Source organism: Podarcis raffonei, chromosome 17, assembly GCF_027172205.1.
Source record: "Podarcis raffonei isolate rPodRaf1 chromosome 17, rPodRaf1.pri, whole genome shotgun sequence".
In the NCBI taxonomy this organism is placed as follows: domain Eukaryota; kingdom Metazoa; phylum Chordata; class Lepidosauria; order Squamata; family Lacertidae; genus Podarcis; species Podarcis raffonei.
Window position 1 is genome coordinate 329103 of NC_070618.1, and position 12437 is coordinate 341539.

Consider the following 12437-nt stretch of genomic DNA (forward strand, 5'->3'; position numbering starts at 1 on the left):
CTTGGCTATGCCCATGCCATAGATGGAACAGTTCAAATCTCTTGTATTCATATCTGATGTGAACCTGATCATTGGTGCAGCTGTGGAGGCCAAAATACCCACTTTCCCTTATGATGGGAATGTTCCAGAGTTGGTGAATTCTGGTCCATAGCATTTAAAGAAATTGCAATAATCATACGAGGACAAAATGAAATGTCACCACAACTGACCCTTCTCTCCATTTTCAAAGGAAACAACGTTGATATATTATTTAAAGATCTTCTGATTTTTTAAAAACAGTAACTGCTCAATTAACCATCGTACAGAAGAGGAAAACTTTTAGAAGACTTGGACCTCTGAATATGGCATTAACACATTTAGGTTATGGCCATTTCTATAAATATATGTCATCTTCAAGCTCTGCCGGGCACTGGTAAACCTGACACTTTTCACTCCGCATGGCAGGGCCAGCACCCAGGCGACGGCCTCAGGCAGCACAATCTACAGGGGCAGCAGATCTGGCCTCCGTCACCAGGGCGGGTCCTGCTCTATAGTGGAACTTCGTTGCACATGCCAACCAACACCACTTGCAACAACTTTCAGCAGCTCCCCTTGAAATATGGATCTCTGGATCTGTCTATGATCTAGCTCATGAGTAGGCAAACTAAGGCCCGGGGGCCGGATCCAGCCCAATTGCCGTCTAAATCCGGCCAGGAATCCGCATGTTTTTACATGAGTAGAATGTGTGCTTTTATTTAAAATGCATCTCTGGGTTATTTGTGGGGGTGGGAATTCATTCATTATTTTTTTCAAAATATAGTCCGGCGTCCGCCCCCTAGGTCTGAGGGACAGTGGACCGGCCCCCTGCTGAAAAAGGTTGCTGACCCCTGATCTAGCTAGCTATTTTGATGTAACCTCTCTTCCCTTACTGTTGTGTTTTGATGTTTTTTACCTGTATCACAGATGCCTGTTTTCTCCTTTTTTTGTATTTTATTTCTTTATTGCAATTTTATTGGTGCAGTATTAGAATCTTACTGTCCTCTCGAGATTACGATCAATATGCTCCACACTTTGTCAAATGCATGTTTATTAAGTTGCTTTCACTGTACTGCGGTTTCACTTAATGTTCTCCAAACCCTTAGAGTCATAGTAGCGATTTACTCCAGACACTCGCTTGTCTCTCTCCAGCAGGTACCACTGATAGGTGTTCCGGGCGATTCTCTTCTCCTTGCCCCCATTGGTGTATCTGTGGATGTAGGCGGTGCTCACGCCAGGGATGACCAGGCACACGTACATGAGGCCCAAGCCAGGCAAGATCTCGTACCACATCCCGGCAGCTGGGCGGCTCTTTCTCTCCCCGACCCTGGAGACCTCTCCATCAGCAGAGCTGCCACACGACCTCACTCTCAAAGCAGAGTTTGCCTGTTTTCTCTTTGGATTTTCTCTGTGCTCTGAAAATCCAGTAAAAAAATAATAAAAATGATTCTATTTTTTTAAAAGAAGAATCTTAAACTGGAGGGGTTGTGATTGTAGAATGTATTTGTGTTTTGTTCTTAAAGAAAATCTGCCTAATTTCATGTCAGCAGACTTAATTGTAGCTCTGCGGTACGTCTCACATATTATCTCTGTAACCATTACATCAATGTTTTTATTATTATCTTTATCGCTTGTCCAGTGTGGTCCAAGTGTGGTGAATATATAATGCAGCCCATTGTTCTTTTCTAAATACTACTCCAGGGGGACGGGCTAAAGATGAGACAGTGTCTTATCAAAACTCTGGAATATGGCCTATTGTTGTGAGAGACTGCAGGGATCGTAAAACACACGAGTGCAGATCATCTAAGTGAGCCAAACCACATGCTACTACAACGGAAATCTCCCTTAGCCCCCCTCCCCACAATCCCTCTCCTTTCGTTCCCATACATGCATCCTTCCCCAGCTTTCATACAGACAGCAGCACGTGCAGACACAAACCACGCTATTCCAGTTCGAATAACACACAGGCAACAACGACAGCACCCCTCTCATGTACACACAACCCACAAGCTGATGTTCCTGTTCCTTCCTTCTGGTTCCTTCCACTGCTGCAGCCCCGCTCATCCTGGAAATTTACCTGTATCTTTTGTGTAACAGACTCCATTCTGGAAGATTAAATTTGTTTATCAAACCTAGGGTTGTCATCTTTCAAACAGTGAAAATCCGGGCAGAAAAGTTGTTGAGGATTTTTGGGCAAAGTTGTTCAGTTGTGTGTGGTTTTTTTACTTTTGCCCAAAGTTGCTGAGCACACAAAAAGAGTTTTAAAGGAAAGTTGCCAAAAACGACACTGCTGACATGTGTTGCCGTACATCTGGATTTTCCTGGACATTTTAGCTATTTCCACCTGGACACTACTTCCAACTACAGTATTCTGGATATGTCTGGGAAATTCTGGATGTATGGCAACCCTCATCAAACCTGTGCTACATTTGCCAGCACTTTTCTCCAAATTTATTCCAAAATACTTTCTTGATATACATTGCATAGCTTTGTCCTTGAACAATTTCCTGCAATATATCTATCTATCTATCTATCTATCTATCTATCTATCTATCTATCTATCTATCATCTATCTATCTCCAGGGATTATGCGTTTCAGAACTATCTTCTAACAGATTGATTGATTTGTCCATTTAATAGTAACAGAAAGATATGTAACTTCAACAATACTGTAGGACTCTAAATCAAATTATAAATTTGTAAATTAAAAACATTTTACACAGAATCTACCTTGGCTGTGGTGAATGCCAGTCATAAGGTCTGAAACCAGTCAGACTTTTTTCTGTTCATGCTTGTCTGTCTGTAACACAAAGGACAATATATTACAAAACAGACCATTCTTTAGACACAAACTGGAGTCTTTCAAAGGTCTTAGCCAAAATGGTCAATACATCTTTATAAAAATTTCCTTGGGAAAGGTCTTCAACTTTTCTGTATTGACACTCAACAAAGAACAGCCCACACTCTGGTCAGTGACCGAAATAAATGGATTCATTCAACAGCAGTCCAACAAGCAAACTTCACTTGCCCTTGGACATAACCAGATCTTCACTCTGCTCAAAGTGCTCAAGGATCATTCAGTTGTGTTCATTGTAATTTGGAGGGAAAGTGCTGTAAGAATGGCCATTTTAATAGCAAGGAATAGTTCAGTTGCATATGTCACACAGTGACAGGTGTATTTCTTTGGTATATATTTTTTTGCCCACATCTCGTAACAAGGAACAGATTCATCCTGTAAATTTTTAGAAACCAACAGATATTGTGATTTTTAAATGGATACTGTCATTTGTGAGTTTGGACCCATGACACCAAATACCAGGTGAATTCCTGTCAAAGTCATGTTTTGGTCCTCCATCTTGATCCAAAATGGCATCTAGCATGCAAACTGATGAAACGACAGTGGCACCTCGGGTTAAGAACTTAACTCGTTCCAGAGGTCCATTCTTAACCTGAAACTGTTCTTAACCTGAAGCACCACTTTAGCTAATGGGGCTGTTTGGGGCTCCTGCTGCTGCTGCGCCGCTGGAGCACGATTTCTGTTCTCATCCTGAAGCAAAGTTCTGAACCCGAGGTACTATTACTGGGTTAGCGGAGCCTGTAACCTGAAGCGTCTGTAACCCGAGGTCCCACTGTACACCCCCATCGCTATCCAGGTTTCCCTGCTGCTCAGCTTGTACAGTAAGGGCAGCTGCCTCATTATTTTCAGTTGGGATGTTCTCATGCTGTACCTGGATATTTTCCTTTCCTTTTGAGGCAGGCACATTGGGTGCTGCTTGCAGGATGTCTGCTGATGAAGTCGTTTGTTTTCAGTGTCTGTTTGGGGCTCACTGGCTGTCTTCTGCTTTTTGAAGCAGTTGCAGGTGCCCACGGCTAATCAAAACCAGCTGCGCTTCTTTGCTTTCTCTCTCTAAACAACCTCGTTTAGAAAAGCCTTGGGCCTTTATTTCAATCTTCAACTAACCAAGAAAAGAATTTTTGCTGCCCATTTCCTGAGAACCTTGGGAGCAATTTTATTTTTTCTCCTGCAGGTTACTTTGGGTTTCTGGTTTTGCCCAGCGATTCCACCCATCGCCTCAAGAAGCAAGGCCAGCTCCAGTGGTGTCCCGTCTCCTCACCTGGTCACTAAAAGGCATCACAAGTGCCATGCTGATATTATCACAGTATTTCTAGGGTTAGGATGAATGGGGTGATTGGGGAGGGGTAGCACCTCTGATGGAAGACACATCATGGTTGTCCACCTTTGGTCCCCACCCGGCACTCAGCTCCCACCTGTGGCTCCTAGAAGCTGCCAGCAGGCGACTGCGGCGACACCCTGGGAAGCAGCTTTGACTGACCTGCTAAGCCAGGTGAGGGTAGTTGAGGGGTCTCAACCCCTCGCTCAGGCCCTGGCTCTGGCAGATTGAGCGGCTAAGAACCATAGCGGGTTCAAGAGTCAAGAACGTGGTTTCTGCCCGTATTGTAGAGGGAAGTGAGGGACAGGTGGGGCTCATCCACCTGGGAAGGGAGCCAACTCTGAAAAACTCTGGTCCTAAGCCGCCTTGGCTGGCTGGTGGGATGCCTTTGGAGAAGAAAAGGTTGAGCAAACCCAACACCAATCTGGAGCGGAGTCCCTAAGACGGTTGGATGGTGCCTTGTAGGCTTCCATCTGGCAACTCCGGCAGCCAAGCTGGTGCCAAACATACGGCTCTGATTTCCTTTGGTTCGTATCAGAGGCTGAGGGGGGAGGGTCTTGTCGTCTGGGCAGCCCAGGACCTCCAGACACCCTGCCCAGGCCTGGGCATCGGGGAGGCCACTGGGGTGCAGCCAGTGCAGAGGTTTGGCTTCACCCCCCACCCCGCACCCCCCACCATTTAGAGGCTTCCTCAATCTTGTAACATTTGTGTCAGCAGAATCATTAGATCAGAAGCCTGCCGGCCCAGTTTGACTCTCTTCCAGAAAAGTGAACGGCCTTTGAGCCGGGCAGCCGCTCCCAGAGCTAGTTTGGCCTGGCTGGATGTGTCTGCCTACATCCAAATAACTGTATTTAGGATGGAGGGTGAAGGAGGTTAGATAACTCTACAGTGGTACCTCAGGTTAAGTACTTAATTCGTTCCAGAGTTCCGTTCTTAATCTGAAACTGTTCTTAACCAGAGGTACCACTTTAGCTAATGGGGCCACGTGATTTCTGTTCTCACCCTGAAGCAAAGTTCTTAACCTGAAGCACCATTTCTGGGTTAGCGGAGTCTGTAACCTGAAGCGTCTCAAACCTGAAGTGTATGTAACCTGAGGTACCACTGTGCTGGCCACGTGAAAATTACAAATTTGTGGAATATAAGACTTTGCAAGTCAAGTAGGGATTAACCAGGGAAACACAATGGCAATACATCCAATTGAGACATGTGCTGGCCAGGCAGTTTGGCCCTGACGCTGCAGCAGCACCGGAAACACCAGGCTGCTGCAAGATCGCATTTCTGCCACAAAAAGCAAGAACTCTACACTCGCACTACAGAAAAGAGAAAGAAATACTGCATATAGGATTGGCGGGGGAGCGCATGAAAGCGCCACAAGTTGCCCGGCCCGAAGTTGGTACCTGGGAGCCCGATCCGGAGTCCGGCGCGGAGGGAGAAGCGCGGGCGCCCAGGAGCCTCGGGCCGCGGGGGACGCTCTTCTCCCTGCCGGGCCGCCCCTTCTCCCTCTCCCCCTCTCTCCGCCCCTTCCCGGCCGGGCGGAGGGCGGGGCGGCGGGGCGGCGCGCGGCTTTAGCTGGCGCGGAAGAGGCGCCTCGCCCACTCGGCCTGAGCGCGGCACCACAGGCTTCGTCGGCGGCACCCCGAGCGGAGACCCCGAGCAGCCGGAGAGCGAGCCAGCCAGCCAGCCAGCCAGCGAGGGAGGGAGCGAGGGAGCGCACACGTGGCAGCCGCGCCGCCATGGGCCGAGGGGTGAGCGAGCCCGGCGAGAGACGGGGGCCGCCGGCGCCGCCCAGCCAAGCGCCTTCCCGCTCCCGCCGGCGGGGCTCCGTCCTCGGCCCCGGGAGCGAGCAGGGAGCCGGGCGCCTGGCCTGCCGGCGGGGGAAGAGGCGCAGGCGGGCGGCGAGGCGGGCAGGGCAGCGGCTCCGGGGGAGGCGCGCGGCGGAGCGGGGCGCGCGAGGGAGGCTTGGCCCCTTGGCCGAGGCGGGGGTCGCACTCAGGGGAACCGAGGGGCGGGCGCGGGCGGCGCTTTGTCAAGCGGAGAAACGAAAAACTGGCCCCCCTCAAGGAGGCTTCTCCTTCTGACCCCCAAAGAGGAGCCTCGTTTTTCGTTCTGGAATAACTTTTTATTGGGTTTTTAGGAGCGAGGCTCATCAATGGTCCGAATGAGGAGAGCGCACCTGGGGCCACCGGGGCTCCTGCTCTCCCGTTGGGGCAGCTTAGCTCGCCTTGGGGCTCTTTCCCTGGGCATCTTCCTCCTCGCCCGGCTGCCCCTCCGTCCTCTCCTCGCCCCGTTTCCCGGCCTGGCAGGCGCTGGGTTCAGGAGCGGGGGAGTTTCAGGCGAGAGCCCACCTGCAGGCGCGGGAGCGAGATGTTTGAACCTGCCGCTCCCCTGCTGCTCTTCCGAGGGGAGCTTCTCCCCCAGAGAAGAAGGGCCCTTCCTTCCTTCCCGGGGCTCCTGGGCTGGCTGCTGCCTGGAGGGAGAAGGGAGCCATTTTCTGGGCAATTGCAGAGTTACAAAATGGGTTATCAGCGCTTCAGGTGAAAAGGACTGAGAGGAGGAGGAGGCCTGGGGCAGACATGCTGTTATCTTTCTCTTTTCCTGTGGCTTCTACCTGCCTCTTTCTACACCAGCTTAGAGGAGATCCGAGAAAGGGAAGGGAATTGCCGGCATGAATTTTAAAATGGTCTGGGTTTTTAAATATTGGGCAACCACTTTGGGGCAGGAGGTCCCTCATGTGAGAGGCCGTCGACATGACAGAAAGTGGAAGTGGCCCCAGGTCCCTCCGGCTTGTGGCTTCGGGCGGCACTGGAAATCAGGTTGACCTTCCCAGGCCTGTAGTGCTTTCCTCTTAATATCTACTAAAAACTTTCCAAAGTCTGGGAGGTTTTTCTTTTTAGAGGCCGTGCCTAGAAAAACAGCTAGAAATGGAAGACCGGGCGGTGGGGGGAGTTATCCCATGTTAAAAGTGATGAGCCCTGGTCTATTTAGGCCTGAAAGTCTCCGGTTTGATTATGTGTGTATTAGATAAAATGCTTATTCTGCCTTTTCTCCAAGGATTTAAGTTCTGCCATTTTACCCTTGGCCTGCAAGGCAGGTTAGGAAGAAAGGGGGGATTTGCCCCACGTCACCCAGTGAGCCTTAATGGCTGAATCAGGGGCTTGAACCCGAGTCCTAATGTGACAGCGCCCCCCGTCTCAAGTTGAAATACCCTTCATGTGCTCAATTTGAAAGTAGTTTTCCTTAACTGTACTTCTGTAGAGGCCTCAGGGTCTAAGTTTTGCAGGATGGTTAATTAAAATGGCTAATTAAGCGGGCGGGACAAGTGGAAACAGGAGAGGCTGTTGCCTAATTGTGGAAACATCTGAGTGACAAGATCCTACAGCTTGATGCAGTCGGGCAATAAAGTTTGCATGGCTCTCGGTAGTCTGTACCATTAGCACACCGTGTGCCTTTGGGTAGCTTTCGTTTAGTGCCCCAGTCAGCCATGCCATTCATTTAGCTGATCTCCTCCCTAGTAACTTCCCTTTTCCTGCTGGATGTAAAGGATGATCACATCACTTGGCTTCGCACTGGCCCTTTTTTCGTAGAGAGGGAATATTTTGGGTTGCTTTTCATAGAAATGTAGAGTTGGAAAAGGTCCTGAGGGTCATTTTGTGCACCACCACCCCTTGCAATGCAGGAATCCTGGAACTGCAATTTATAGCCTGTTTGCTTGAGGCTTCGGCCTTCTTGCCCTTTCCAGTACAACCCTGAAGATGTTTAACTCCAGAAGCAAACCTTTCAGGGTTCATTGGGGTGTGGTGCCTTGTAAGTGAGACTGCTGCCTTTTCTTCCCTCCCGTGCCCTACAGCCAGGGCCGCTCTCTTGAAAGTATGTTAACTGCATGGTTGAGGTAGTGAGCACACCTGATGGTTCTCCTGTTTTCTTGCAGCAAAGGGAGCTACTGAGGGTAAAGGGAGATCACAGTGCAGAGGTTTGTCTGTAAAATTCTTAGCAGAGTCGCAAGCTGTTCTGCCGCTCGCTCTGCAGTCCTGGATGTATGTTGGCCGTCTCCCAACACAAACTAGTTTTAAGATGGGGGTGCTGGTGGCAAGCTTCGGTCTGAACTGGCTTTGACCAGTAACGGCTAGTTCAGTTCAGTGCCATTTGCAGCCATGGAGTTGCAACCTTAATTGCCAAAAACAGGAAAAATAGCTTTGATTGAGCGCTGTCTGTTTTTTGCCTTCGCTATGTTAAAGCAAACAAAGCTGAGATTCTGCAGTCTGGGAATTCTCCTTGTTAGCACTGGCTTCATTAAGCAAACCACAGAGGAATCTCAGATTCAGAAGAGTCGCTCGGAGTCGGAGGTAAAAAAACAAAACACCCTTCCACACCGTTCACAGTGACTCTGATATTTCAACACAAGAAAAATGGAAAATTACTCAAACCTGTTTTGTTACTTTTTTGAGCAGGGTATACCTTTGGATTCGGTGTTTATGTAACCGGAGATTCTAGTATAGCTTCAAGATTTAACTTGCTTACACTCCAGAGTATTACTGTGGATGTTAACAGGGGCTCCTATTCCAACTGCAGTTGTGTCTATTAGCCTGCACACATTTTCTTCTTCCGGACGCCATTTTCGGTTTAAGAACTGCGTGAAGTTCCCAGGTTGGCTGTTGCTTCTTTCACCATTGCTGGATGTATGTAGAGATGAACTATCCAGCACTGGGGTAACTGTGGTTGCTTTGTACTATAGATCCCTTTATCCACACCAAACATGGATATCCTGAAGGGATCTGAGTTTTTTTGTTATTTGTGGCATTTATGCATGAAACGGAAAAATTATTTTTTAAAAGTCTGATAGCATTCACATTTTAAGATCCCGTTTAATCCTTCAAATTTATGCTTATGGAGCAAAATTCAGAGTACAACAGTGATTAAAGAGTTTTGCCAATGTCCACAGTGTGTGTTTCCTTTTAATTTCCAGAACTTTAGGGCTCTCCTAAAGACTTCTGTACTATCCGAGCTACGGGTCTTGTCAGGAGGAGAGGGCAAATTTTTCCATTGCCCCATCAAGGTCTGCTGACTTCTTCTGAGAATTTTTATTGTCTCAAAAGGCTTTGGACTTGTATTATATCGTACCAGTAGTATTATCTGAGATTAAAACTGGGGTGTTCAGCAGTCCAGAAACACCCCCCCAACCCTGCAGCCCCTGGAGAGATGAGACTGGTTATCACTTCTATAATCGTGTGGATGTCGCAAGCATTTTTATGGGATTCATGACATGCCAGTGTGGAAATTTACTGTACTGCTACTGTTTTCCTTTCCCACATACCAGGAACTCACAAAATTGCTCTTTCCCCTTTTCCAATGCTGACCTTCAAAAACCGTGCACAGTCTCGCGGTTGGGTTCCCTTCCACAACAGAATGCATTGTGGCTCTAGCCAGAGCTGCGATAGCAAAAGGTGGGAGCAAAAATTTGAGCACCCACAATAATTGATTTCCTTGTGACCCTAGATTGTTTTGGATTCTGAGCTTAGGCAGTTGTGGATTTGGAGTTGATGTTCTTGGCCCATTTTGGACTTGGTTTACTTTCAGAAACCTGAGTAGGTAGGAGCAAAATGTGTGTATGTTTATAACTCTTGTACTTACATTTTTAAAAAAATTAATGACGTGAAAATGCTTGGAACAAGTAAATATAGATTTCATGAGAAGCATTCATATACTTGCTATAGACTGAGGGATAGCTCAGTAGGTAGAGCATGAAACTCGTAATCTCAAGGTTATGGGTTCAAGCCCCGTGGTGGGCAGAAGATTCCTGCATTGCAGGGGTTGGACTAGATGATCCTCATGGTCCCTCCCAACTCTACAATTCTATGACCTTGCTCTGAATCCAGTTAATTGTTCCCTTGTGTAGCAACATGCAGGTTGTTTTCCATTTCTGCACAGAGAAATACAACAGTTGCTGGGGTGTGCCACCAGTTGCAACTAAAGCTTGCTGTGCACAGAGGCTTACGGCCAATGACTATGATCTGCTAAATATGCCGTTTTGGCTCCTCTGGGAGGAATGACAGGATAGAAATGTAATAAATAAGCATGACTGTGACTCACTCCGGAACCCATCTTGAATTGGCTTTATTAGCCAGTCTGTGAGATGGGCACCAGTGACTCCTAACTTTCCCCAAGGGCACTGTGCCTGCGAGAGAATATTTGAGGACAGGAAGAAGATGTCTTTCATCATGCTGAAATTTGGAATAGGCCAAAGCAGCAAGTCTCTTGCACAGCTCCTGTATGCTCCAAAGTTCAGAATGGTAGGACTAGTGAGGAGGGAGCAGGCTCTCAGGATGGCCTCTGAGAGAGGCTCTTCAAGCAGCAGGTGAGCCAGTGAGTTGACTTGAGAAAACCTGTTCATGAAAAGCTTCCAACTGAAATAAGCGGCATGACTGATACGTAAGAAATGGTGTGTGTATCTAAGACCTTCAAGGAGGAGAAGGGGGCGAGATCCGCCTCTTTCCTCAGTTCCAGGACTAAACATGTCACAGTGAGCTTTCCCAACCCGTGGCAGATTTCCTCCACCAGCATGGCCACTGCTTGAATATTACTTGAAATACAACAGGATTCAAATAACTCCTTGAAATATACCAGACTTGGTGGATTAGTTAGGGATGGAAAATCCCAGGAAAAGGGAGTCGGTCATGTCAGGCACATGGGTTTGGCCTCATGTTTTCCAGGGTGAGGGAACAAGCAAGACGAGGGCTGGGGAGGGTGCAGATTGTGGTATAGCTGTCAATCAGGGCATAATTATTTCATCCTCACGCCCCAGTAGTCCATTCAGATCAAGCCAGCCTCTTGTTAGCTATGTATGCTCTTTGGAGAAGTCCATCCCTTGTCTTGGAAACAGAACATTGGCTTGGTTCATCCCGGCAATAATGCCCCATATAAGGAATGCCAGACTTGAAGCGAGAGAGCAACTTACCTAACTAGCCAGTCTTTCCCTGAAATGGTCAAGTGAGAGAGGCAGTTGCTGTCCGGTTGTTTTTCCGGAATCCAGTTCTGGAACTCCTTGAATGAATTTACAGAAACAGAGTTGTAGTTCTGCATTTATACTACTGGCCTGGCTGCTGTCAACATCCTCCTGTCTGAAACACTGCTTAGAGATGGGTGCAAACAGAGCAGTATTGGGACCAACTGAAATGTATATATAAATAGTGAGCTATTCTTTGAGTTTCACAGAACTTTTCCATTGGCTGAACGGTGAAAGAGAAAAAAAGGGCTTGGCTCAAGTCCTGTGTACAGTAAGTGGCAGCCCTCACGTTAAGGAAACTCTTTGTAGACTGACTATGTTTGTGCCTAGCACAATAGATCTTGAGTTTTCCCAGAAGGATAGGGAAACAAAGATGGGATGACAGCTCTGTGAAATACAAAAGCCAGCAATTATTCAGATCTATTTCTAGCACTAATGGAGATTATGATCCCCTACAAGGTAGAGATCTAAAGCAAAGCAAAATATGGTTTGTCTAAGAAGAAGCAAAGTTGGAGATCAATTTTAAGTGTGGACTCGGCATAGTAGCCAAATTGGGTAGGATTGTCTAGTGGTTGGAGGATATACTGCTTCTTCCACATAAATTGTATGTTCATTTAAGGTTTATATTACTGATTTTCAGGGGGGCCTCACAAAGTGGTTAATGTAAGATCATTACACCAATAAGCACTATTTAAATAAAAAGAAATACGTTGGGGTTTTGTTCCTTTTAGAAGAAGCTGTTTCTGCTTCTTCTTGCACAGAGCAATATGGTCCTTCAGAGGCCCCTGTTTGGGGCAGCTGGGAGAAGGAGGGCCACTGGTGAACCTTCCATTGCTGGGTGATGGGGCATCTGGATCCAGTTCGAATTCTCCCTTTGCTGGGTGACTAAAACATTGAGGTGGGTTGGCACAGGTTCCTCAGAAGGCAGCCGCTGGCCCCTTCATAGAGCTCTAGCCTCAGTGCAGAAGCTCAATCCACGTCCAAACTGATGAAAACAAGTGTGCAGCAACATTGCTTTCACACTGGCTGAACCCTGGCAAATGCTCCTTTGTTTTCCCTTGAATTTCCCCACCACACTTGCCATCCTCCCCTTCCACTCTCTTTGAGAACCACTTCCATAAGCAGTGGGCTCACTCCTCTTGAAAAAGGCTTTCTAGGTGATAAAAGTAGGCAGCCCCGGAGTGCAGGGTGAGAACTGGGTCTCCCCTAAGCCAAAGAAATAGCTGTCTCCTTTGACGTACCTTGCCTGC

General features: G+C 47.7%; 1 protein-coding gene across 4 annotated transcripts in view; it reads right to left on the reverse strand.

The window, feature by feature from the left end:
- Positions 1–1048: 1048 nt before the first annotated feature.
- LOC128404693 (NADH dehydrogenase [ubiquinone] 1 alpha subcomplex subunit 1-like) overlaps positions 1049–12437 on the reverse strand; it is a 118227-nt gene continuing 106838 nt past the window's right edge. Inside the window, exons 1-3 of one of the 4 annotated variants that reach the window (XM_053370502.1) lie at positions 5585–5608; positions 2746–2815; positions 1049–1430 (exon numbers count right to left, since the gene is read on the reverse strand). In XM_053370502.1, coding sequence (XP_053226477.1) covers positions 1096–1430; positions 2746–2770 — 360 coding nt within the window. In that variant the 5' untranslated portion in view covers positions 2771–2815; positions 5585–5608 and the 3' untranslated portion in view covers positions 1049–1095. Of the gene's footprint in view, positions 1431–2745; positions 2816–2906; positions 3459–3743; positions 4096–5584; positions 5609–12437 lie in introns of those variants that run through there. The other 3 variants (XM_053370503.1, XM_053370501.1, XM_053370504.1) reach the window with 3 other exon arrangements.